The sequence below is a fragment of the Malus domestica genome, chromosome 13 (assembly GCF_042453785.1).
Source record: "Malus domestica chromosome 13, GDT2T_hap1".
Lineage (NCBI taxonomy): Eukaryota > Viridiplantae > Streptophyta > Magnoliopsida > Rosales > Rosaceae > Malus > Malus domestica.
In genome coordinates, this window is record NC_091673.1 from 21,039,473 (window position 1) to 21,050,134 (window position 10,662).

Here is a 10,662-nt window from a genome sequence, read left to right on the forward strand (position 1 = left end):
AAAAAAAACAATACTAAGCTGGGCCCAAGTAAACGAGAATTTATAAGGCAATCTCCCACAACTACGATTATTTAAGATTGTAAAGTGTTGTGTTAGTTGAAATGAGATCAATCTCCAAAATGAGTTGGGCTCCGGTCCATCTACTCAGGGCCAAATTATTGAAAGCCCAGCTAATGTGGGCCTGGTTGTGGATCGAATCACGAAATCATAAAATCTAACCCATCGACCTCATTTCGTTTCTTTCGTATTGCTCAGTGAGACAGCGCTTCCCTCTTCGCTTGGCCGAGTCAGTAGCAGCTCCACGCTCCGACGAAAACCCTAGCTCTCTGCCACAATGAACTGCGCACGTAAGCCTCTCTCTCTCTCTCTCTCTCTCTCTCTCTAAATTTCTCTCTCTAGCGCATTCGTTATCTTACGGCGTCGTTTGAACTGATGTCCCCCTTTCTTCCATCTCTTCTTCTTTGTCCGTACAGTATCCGGCGAGGTGCCGGAGGAGCCTGTGGTCTCCAAGAAGTCCGGGTTGCTCTTCGAGAAGCGTTTAATCGAACGACATATCTCGGTGCGTTCCTTTCGCTCGCTCTGTTCATTCTAGGGTTTTCTTTGGGTTTTAGCAATATTTACTGTTTGGTTGCTGAGAAAATTCTGGAAAATAAGAGATTAATAGCATGTGGAAATTTCTTAGTGCATTTAGTTTGTGCCATTTATTGCTGCTGTTATATTTATGATGTCTTAGTTTTGTTGGATAAGGTGCAATTTGAATCATATGACCAAGTAGTTATACTTGTTGAATTATCCCACTAGGAATATGGAAAATGCCCGGTAACCGGTGAACCACTTACCGCTGATGATATCATTCCAGTTCAAACGGGGAAGGTACTGAATTTCAATATATTTACTTATTTTATTTCATTTTTGGTACAATTTTTGGTATATCTGTCTATATATTTATGTAAGCGTATTTATGTGTTCACGCGGTATCTGGAAAATTACCTCGAATCATGGGTCCAAATGGGATGTCCTATAGTCTTTATCAGTAAGCTAGTTGGCTTCTGTAATTATTATAGCTTCTTATGTTGATTTGTTGTATATGTTCCTATGCAGATAGTGAGGCCCAGACCTGCACAAGCTGCTAGTATTCCTGGAATGCTTGGAATGTTCCAGCTTGTATGTCTTCTGATTATACTATTATTAACTTTGGCTTTCAATGTTGTTGTATACTCTGTGTTTTAACCAGTGTTTTATGCTAATACTACAATTGTCTCATTCAGTATGCAACTTTGAGTGCCATTAATATCTCATGGTCTATGAATTGTCCAAAGAAAAACCATCTTTATTATACATGTGTGCAATAGAGAGATCTGACTCCAGCCAACCAAGAGCAGCCGACGTTAAATGGGACATCCGTTAGCAATCCTAGCATTTGTTTTCAGATCTCGATGAGTCCAGTATCATCACCCAGTCTTGATGAGTCCATTAGCATCACCCAGTCAATGGACTCCTACCACATTACATAACCTATCTGTTGTTCATTCTGTTCATGGTAGCAGTTCAGGCTGTATTTCTAGTTGAATCTTCCTTTGAGAATTAAGAAATTTTTTTGGATAGCGCGTAATTTCTTTGGATTGATCTACCATTTTATTTTATTAACTATGATTGTCTTTGCTTACTGTTAGTATGTGGTTTCACTTTTTTGTTTTATCTCGAAGAAAGTTGTTTAATTGTTGGAAATATGTTTTATATGTAGTGTTAACAAAGTGATTTTTTTTCCTTGCTTACCTGTAGGAATGGGATAGTTTGATGCTAGCCAACTTTGCAATGGAGAAACAACTACATACAGCAAGGCAAGAGTTGAGTCATGCTTTGTATCAGGTAATGCAACTAGGATATCTTTCTTCTAACTGCATATTGTTCTTAGTCGAGTTCCTTTTTTTGTTTCATTCATTTCCTTCAAAACTACATATATAGCTTACATGTGTTTTGCATTTTGTTACTCATTTTCTTATTTTTAGTGTATTGAAATGGAATGACTTGGTTGAATGACCTAATTTGGTAATCTGTATTTTGGCAGCATGATGCCGCTTGCCGTGTTATTGCAAGACTCAAAAAAGAAAGGGATGAAGCAAGGTCATTACTTGCCCAGGCTGAGAGACAAATTCCCGCACAATCAACAGTTACGGCAAATGCTGCTGTCCATAGCAATGGAACACCAGGTTCTTACTCTATATGCTTCTCAGATAATATAACATATTTTCATAAATTTCTGTTTACTAATTTGAGCTCTATTTTTTATTTTAGTTGCTGATGACCAGCAAGGACCTGGTGCGAGCAATATACGACCTGGAATATCTGCCAGTATCCTAGAGAAGATGACCGAATGTAATGTAACTCTTTCACAGCAGCGGAAGATGCGGCAGGTACTGTTTATGCTCTGTTGCATTTCTCTGATTTGTCTGATGTCATGTGCCAAAGTTTTAACAGTTTACTGTCCATGTTTAGTTTATATAGTCTTTTGTTGAGAAAAGCTGCTTGTGAAGTTCAGCTGTTCTCACAGAGTTTATTTGTTAAGTTTTGATAGTTATGGCTTTTATCTTTATATGGTTTTTGTGCTCAGATATCCCCAACTTTGGCTCCAGTTGATGCGTTGGAGAGGTATACTCAGATATCTAGTCATCCTCTTCATAGAACAAGCAAACCAGGAATTTTATCAATTGACATTCAATCTAACAAGGTATGAGATTGTGTTTACCTTTATTATTATATGGTTTTGATTGAGCATCACTTCGATGGGTATTAGACTCAAGTTCATAATGATTGCTGCATGCTTTTGCTCTTCAATACCGCCTTCGAACAAATTGAAGTGCATTTGTGGTGCTTTAATCTTTCCATAAATCTTTAGGTTTAGGGATGATCCTAAACAAAATGTGCTGAAATGAAGAAATGAATTTAGAATGAACAAATCTAGGTATTTTGCATGCTTTTCCTACCTTGATCTGCTATTTACTCTGATTTTCACTTCATGCTTTATACGGGATTACGGACTCAAGGACAAAGTCATAAATCCTTGTGTGTCTGTTCTGTATACTTTATGTCATTCAACTCAGTTATGTTTCCATTTTGCTGATCAAATATAAATTTTGTCTTTCTTCTTGCAGAACCTCATTGCAACTGGAGGGGTTGATACAAATGCTGTAATCTTTGATCAAACATCAGCGCAAATCATATCTACTCTTAGTGGTCATTCGAAGAAGGTTTCACCTATTAATTCTGTAGCAAACAATTACTTGATTTCTTTCCATGAGATATGGAAGTTTATGCATGTTTTTCTTTGGTAGGTTACAAGCGTGAAATTTGTAGGTCAGGATGATCTGTTCATAAGTGGGTCAGCAGACAAGGTCAGCCGCAATAAATTTGTTTTCTTGTTTCTTTGTCATGGATATCTTTAATACCTCTCTTGATCTATTTATTTTTTCATTACCATTTTATCTTTTCTATTTACTGGACTTATCAATAGCTTTGCATGTCATTCGGTGTCAATTTTTACCTTCCTGCTCAACTCTGCCTACCTCACAATTGCAAGTTTATCCTTGGGACTTCTTATGTATACCTATGTGGACCAACACAGATTTAAATTGACATTCTAAATTTACTTGTAGTGCTTTACGTGTCGTAACTGGGGTGGTGATCAGCCTCCCCTGACCCAAACACAAAGGGAAGGAGTTCAGGAAAAAAGATAGGATAAATTGGAGTCAACTAGGGAACTTTACATGCATGCAATTTAGATGTTATTGAATAGGTTGTAAGGGTGTAACTTATCAGATATGGAACATAGTGTACTCTATCTTTTGATGTTATCTCATCATTTCTCTTTAATGTTGCAGACAGTTCGCATATGGCAAGGCACTGATGATGGGAACTATAACTGTAGGCACATTTTGAAGGACCATACTGCGGAGGTAAATGGTTCGGACCTAAGTTCACCAATATTTATTCTATATTAAAGCCCTTTTCGGTGGACAAAATATGTAATGTGCAGCAAATCCAAAAAAGGACCACAGTGAATCGTCCTTTTTATTTATCCTGTAGACACACTTATCTATTGGACTTAATCTGTTTTAGCAATGTGACTATACTTACTGTACTTCAATCACAAATTCTACTATTTGCGTCCACTTCTGTGATGTTTCCTTGTATTCAGGATTGGGGACTCTGCAGTTGATGTTATAGAATGTATGGTAACCAACTATATTTAACAATGTCCATAATAAAACAAACTTCTATTTGGAGATTTCACTTTATTTTGAAATTTGTTTGTGGGGTACTGCTTAACAACTGAGATTTATTATGCATTATTTTCTTCATTATACTAGTTATCTGCTATCTATATGAATTTATGTAGCGTGTATCATAATTTTCAGGTGCAAGCTGTCACTGTACATGCCACGGGTGACTACTTTGTGACTGCTTCTCTTGATAGTACATGGTGCTTTTACGATATTGCATCTGGGTTATGTCTAACACAGGTCTCTCTCTCTGTCTCTCTTTCTGTCTCTCTCTATTATCAACTAATATTATTTTTAAAGTCATCTTCTTGTATGAGGCAGTACATTACAAATGCATAAACTTGAAACTCCTGTAAACTGTTTAAATAGATGCACCTGTATAGGTGCATTTGTGCTTGTATATTTTTTTGAGTTATCTACAATAATGGAAAGTGAGGTGTAGAAATCTTCTTCATTTAAAAGATACTGCCAACTTTGGTTTTGGAGGAAGGAGGGAGGGGGGGTTGTGGGTTGTGGCATTTAAAAATGATTTTTTTTATTCTTTTGGAGAGAGTTGCGGGGGTTTAAAATAGCTATTTTAACTTATATTTACCTATACGTGACATGATGATATTGGTATAATGGAAGTTTCTTTGGCTCTTAAGGTTGAGGACGCTTCTGCTTCGGAAGGCGGCTATACATCTGTGGCATTTCATCCTGATGGTCTCATTCTTGGAACAGGCACCTCAGAGGCTCTTGTGAAAATTTGGGATGTAAAGGGTCAGGTATGTGGGGTTTATTTTCCTTCCATCCTCTTATTTTCAGTTTTCCTGATCTTACATTCATTACTTCTGCTGATTGACAGTCAAATGTTGCAACATTTGAGGGACATGTTGGCGCAATAACTGCAATCTCCTTCTCTGAGAATGGTTACTTTCTTGCGGTAGGTTTCTACTAAGAAAAACATGAAGCGGATAGAGAATTAAATAATACCGTGTTCTTATTTTACATTTGAATTTAACAGACCGCAGCTAGTGATGGCATTAAGTTGTGGGATCTACGCAAATTGAGGAACTTCAAGAAGTTTACTCCATACGGTGCTGAACCAACAAACTGTGGTACGTATACCTCCAAGCATTTTCATTGTTTCTTTCTAGGGGAAAAAAAAAAAAAAACTGACAAGCATTTCAGTGACGCTACCAGTACTTTGCAAAGTCAGTTAAATGACTGAAAATATTACTTAACTTCTTGCGTGTTCTTAGTTTAGATGGCGGATTCTTGGTTCACATCTTATGTGTATTTCTAATTCTTGGTAGATGAGAGATGTTTTCGAGTCATATTTCCATCCGGTTTACCTTTTATTTTAGGGAACTTTAACGAAAAGCACCCGGTACTGTTCACTTTAACGAAAAACCACATTTTTACACTAAAAAGTCAATCCTGGTACTATTCACTTTACCCTTTATTTTGTCCTTATCATTAAAACTCAAAGTTTTCAAGCCCTTTTCATTAATTTTCCTTTTATTTTAAGGAAAACTAATGAAAAGGGCTTGAAAACTTTGAGGTTTAACGATAAGGACAAAATAAAGGGTAAAGTGAATAGTATCAGGTTTGACTTTTTAGTGTAAAAATATGGTTTTTTGTTAAAATGAACAGTACCACGGGCATTTGGTTAAAACTCCCTTTATTTTATTTTTTCCAGCTTACTCTTAATTGTTAGCCGACCCCACTTAGTGGGAAAAGGCTTTGTTGCTGTTGTTGTTACTCTTAATTGTTATGTAATCTCTATCTCTTATTAGTAATAATAAATTGGCAAAGGTTTCCTACTTCAATGAATTTTAATATCGCAGAAGTTTTTCAAAGTAGAATGGAGTATAATGAAAAGCTCTTTTTGTGATCCTTGCAGTTGAATTTGACTACAGTGGAAATTACCTTGCTGCTGCAGGCTCTGATATAAGGTCAGTATTTAAATTTTAAACCTTGTTTGATTGGACACCCAAAAGAAAAAAAAAATTATATTAGCAAAATGCTGTATTTTCATTTTTCAAATCTGGTGTACAAGTATGCATTTTCATTTTATGTTAATAATGTCAAGAAGCTGAACAAATTTGTGGAGGCTGTATATAAGTTGCGATCGTCTAAAGACAATCATGGCATATCCATAGTTGCAGTATGGATTTTTTTGGTCAATAAGTTGCAGTATGGATAAATACCATACAATGTAATATTCCAAGGACAATTATGGAACACTCAAGGTGGCCCTCTCACGTATTTCTCGATTTAAGAAGATAATGAAATGAAATCATTTGCTTAGATATACTAGACCGTGGTGTGGTGGTCTGAGCAAAACTGAAATCCACCATAACAGTAAACTGCTGAAGTTGTCCCAAAGTATCCACATTTGGTTTATGAATGAATGTGTGAGAAATGACATCAAATATTTTGTCAGCCCTACAAAAACTTTTGACAAAATATTCATTTCCGCCTGTAATGCTTTCCATAAACTTTTGAGCACTGATTACCGACCTTGTGCATTTGCAGAATCATCCAAACTGGTAGCGTCAAAAGTGAATGGAACACTATAAAGACTTTCCCTGATATGTCTGGCACAGGTTAGATTAAATCTCTTCACATGCCTGTAAATTTGGTTGGAGACCTTGTGGCCTTAACTTGGGATGCTCATTATTTTCTTGTTTGGTTTTAGGTAAAACAACAAGCGTGAAGTTTGGACGAGATGCAAATTATATTGCAGTAGGATCAATGGACCGAAACCTTCGCATTTTTGGCCTGCCTGGCGACGATAGTGCAATGGAGTCGTGAAGCAGTGATAATACGACGACATTTATTTGAATGCATCTTGTTGGCCATTGAGTAGGGATTTGTAGCAAGTTTGTACCTTTCGGAATACTTGTGTAGTGTTGTATTTGTTTTTCGTGTGCAGTATCAGCTCTGAGGGGTGAACATTCGCGGAAAATAGGGGAGAAAAGGAAAAAAGAACCGAGATCGAAAATAGATGAATGCTGAAGAGATTTTTGATAATGTTGGCATATTGTGTTGGTACATTCAATTACTGACGACTGAAGTCCTATTTCAATTACTGACGACTGAAGTTGTAATGGTGTTACCTAAACGGACCATTGCTTTCACATTGCCACAAGTAAAATAGTCACAAGATCAATTCTGGTAACACTCGTGGTGGCTGGTGGTGTTCCAACTACATAACTAAAGGAAAATAACCCCACAAGATAAACTAGAGCTTCAAATCTAACAGCTTTTCAAGCGACGTTGATCAAAGCTCCTCTAGTGTTGAATGGTGGTGCAAACTATAACAAAGATACAAATGCATAATGTCGCCCTTGACTTGTATTATGTAAGGTACTGCGACGCATGTGTAAAACCCCAAAGCTGCATATATGAACGGAATATACGTAAGTATGCAGTCAAGCGTGAGCAGTACACGCAAGTTCACAGTCGATCTTAAAGACGAGGAGGTTGCTCAGATAGATTACCTCAACATTCTTCAACTCAAATTCTGCATTATGAGCCAAGCATGAGTTCCCAAATGTCTCACTTGGTCCGCTTGTTCCGCTTAACCTTTACCAAACAAAAGTTTACAATTACGACATAAGAATCTGCAAGCATTTTCCCATTGGACTGGTGGGGGAGTGAATTCAAAGCATAGCATTGGAAGAGTAACTTACAAATCTCCATCTAGGCTTAGAGCATAGTTACCACCTCCCCCAAGAGCAAGCATGTCATTCAAACACATGTAATAATACCGGTTGGCTCCTATATATACAACGGGATCAGCATAGACATTTTCTCTCTTACTGGACAAAAGGTAAACAAAATTCGGAAAAGTCCAGCTATGGCTTTTCATGCATCAAAAAGGCTAAATATTTTGTTACATATTGTTCGTCCACCATTCAAATTTAAAGGTACCATTTTTATATGTTGTGAGAGAAGATGTCAAAGAGCCTGTCCTTATGAAGGACGAATTGACATGTTAATGCAGCAAGGTATTAGGTATCATTTAGCATCTCTATCTTAAGCTCTACAACCTACCCAAGTGTTTAGTGTTCTTGGCATCCCCACCACCAGTTATCTTTTCTCTATACCCAAATTACGTATCACCAATTATTCGACTGCCAGATCCTCCAAAAGGAAACATGCATCTGCAAATAAATAAGAGAAAATTCTTACCAGTCGGTCTAAATAGCCTTGGTTCTCCATATATGGTCGTGAAAACAAATGTTTGGTTTGTTCCCTATAACCAAAAGGCAGGCATAAGAAGGTGCTTATATTAGACTGATAAAGAGAGAGAAGGTTCAGACATAAATAACCAGAGTCAAGGGAAGAACTTCTGATTATTCGTATTCATCAATTAAAAAGCAAAAAGTAACATATGTTCATTAAGGTGAAAGCATGTTTACTTGATACTTTCTCTTTGCCGTAGGTTTCAAGGGGCCCTCTAGAAGTCCACCAAATACAGCACCTTGCCTATCTCCAACAATCTAGAAAGTGTACAGACGGTCCACATTATCCTCACATTACTACGAATGATTCAATTTATCAATTTTCAAATCTCATTGGCAGATTCATTAACATACCAGCAGGCAAGGACCAGAAAGCTCGGCGCTTTGGCGGATAAGTGTGCGGAGTGATATACCATGTTTCGAAGTACTGCCCTTCATTCAAAAGAATTAATGCTGAATTGAAATCCAAATGCAACAATAGCAGAGTACTTCTAATGCAGGGAAAACTCCTCAAGAAGCTTACCTATACAGCAAAACCCATTGGCACCCCTTCACTATATTAGGAAGAGATGACAGCAAGAATTCATGCAGGTCTGAGGAGATAAAGACAGAGTCATCCATAAGAAGCGGTAGTTGCTTCTGTAGACTGTGCTGGTCCGCTGCTTCTTCAAATACCTCAGAACCACTGGTGCTCCCTCCAGAAGCACAGTCATCATCGTTTTCAGGATTGTTTTCCTTTTCATTGTTCTCACCTGGTGGGGAACGACACTCTACACATCTATGCACGGATTCATCTTGGGATTCAAAGTCTCCATTACTAACAATTATTGATTGATGCTTGTTTGATCGGGATACACCAAAGACTACCCATGGTAACGAAAAGTATGAAGACAAAGATTTACCTCCTTTAGAATATGGCCTGGCCTACACATTGAAAGACCTAATGTGAAAAATCATGATACATAACGAAAATAAATCAACTGAACTAAACCGTAATGGAGCTAAACTTTTCGAACTCAGCAAGGGCACAAATTTACAAATGGAGCTAAACTTTTGCCCTTAGAAACCGTAATTATATAATTTCAGGGTAAAAATAAAGATAAAAAAAAAGGTCATAAAACTCGGTTTCCCAAGTTTCCAGGAAGATTACCATCACATTAACTGCATGTTTTGGCAGTAAAATATGAATTGTATCAATATAATTAGCATCTGGTCACTCGTACAATCGTATGAGATCACAAGTCCTTCAACTAGACAAAATCCAAGCAAAACCAAATTACACAAAAAACCCAACTCCAAAATTACGTTATCTAAGAAACCCAGATCTCAAAATTCTTGAACAACAAGGACCACACCGACATTGCAAGCAAAACCCATAAAGCCCAATCATTCAATCCAACGAAACAGATAAACAAAAACGAAAAAGATAAAAACTTGGACCAGGAAATTACCTCAGGACGATGATTGTTGTCGTCGAGAGGGGAAGGAAGAGAAGAGGAGGAGGGTGAGGTGGGCGCATCGGCAAAGAGATGTGAGAGCTTCTCTGTAACTTTGTCTTTCAATGTGAACATTGTGTGATTGTTGCCGTGACGAAGGAGAGCTGCAAGGCGTATGAATCTCAGGCCTTTTGTTCTCTCATATGTTTAATTTTTTTGGGTTTTGATTTTTATTATTTTGTGATGGGAGGAAGGAAGAAGATGGACGCGTGACGTCGGAGTCAAGGACAGCAATCAACGAGGAGAAGGAAAAGGTTACGTCCAGAGGTGGGGCAATGTGACTTGGATTATATGCCTGTTGGTCGATATTTCCTCCCTGTGACTCTCCTGCTATGTTTGGAATATTCATTGGACTTTTTTTTGTCAATTGCATATTCATTGTTTGGTGGTTTGGCTATGGTAATTTTGTTCCTAGGGAAGGCAGGTTTTACAAGATCTATTGCTCATTGTGCATAGAATTTCTTGATTTCATAAGCCTACTAAAACATGAATTTCATAATTATTCTATTTTTTTTAGGGATCTTTTGATATAGGCGCCTCAGTTTTGAATTTTCTAGATCAAACATCCATGCTTTTTAGTGATTTGATTAAACTTTTTTTGTCATAATTTTAGTGCTATATGCACATTATATTGTAACAAATTTCCTACAA

The 10,662-nt window shown here is 37.3% G+C and overlaps 2 protein-coding genes across 3 annotated transcripts; one reads left to right on the forward strand and one right to left on the reverse strand.

Moving 5' to 3' along the window:
• Positions 1-213: 213 nt before the first annotated feature.
• LOC103426028 (pre-mRNA-processing factor 19-like) lies at positions 214-7,298 on the forward strand. Its single transcript, XM_008364117.4, has 18 exons — positions 214-347; positions 474-559; positions 802-873; positions 1,102-1,164; positions 1,783-1,869; positions 2,069-2,210; positions 2,296-2,414; positions 2,612-2,728; positions 3,153-3,248; positions 3,333-3,392; positions 3,879-3,953; positions 4,416-4,520; positions 4,925-5,044; positions 5,125-5,202; positions 5,284-5,377; positions 6,166-6,217; positions 6,801-6,871; positions 6,964-7,298. The coding sequence occupies exons 1-18, from the start codon at positions 335-337 to the stop codon at positions 7,077-7,079; spliced, it is 1,566 nt and encodes a 521-aa protein (XP_008362339.3). The 5' UTR covers positions 214-334; the 3' UTR covers positions 7,080-7,298.
• Positions 7,299-7,380: 82 nt separating this feature from the next.
• On the reverse strand, positions 7,381-10,345 carry LOC103426027 (uncharacterized). 2 transcript variants are annotated; one of them, XM_008364116.4, is made up of 8 exons: positions 9,967-10,345; positions 9,039-9,439; positions 8,870-8,942; positions 8,693-8,773; positions 8,463-8,526; positions 7,961-8,048; positions 7,769-7,853; positions 7,381-7,664 (listed from the first exon to the last, which is right to left on the reverse strand). In XM_008364116.4, the coding sequence occupies exons 1-8, from the start codon at positions 10,084-10,086 to the stop codon at positions 7,626-7,628; spliced, it is 951 nt and encodes a 316-aa protein (XP_008362338.3). In that variant the 5' UTR covers positions 10,087-10,345; the 3' UTR covers positions 7,381-7,625. The 2 variants fall into 2 exon arrangements, with proteins under 2 accessions (XP_008362338.3, XP_028946947.2); XM_029091114.2 differs by having other exon boundaries at positions 9,039-9,434; positions 9,967-10,270.
• Positions 10,346-10,662: the final 317 nt, after the last annotated feature.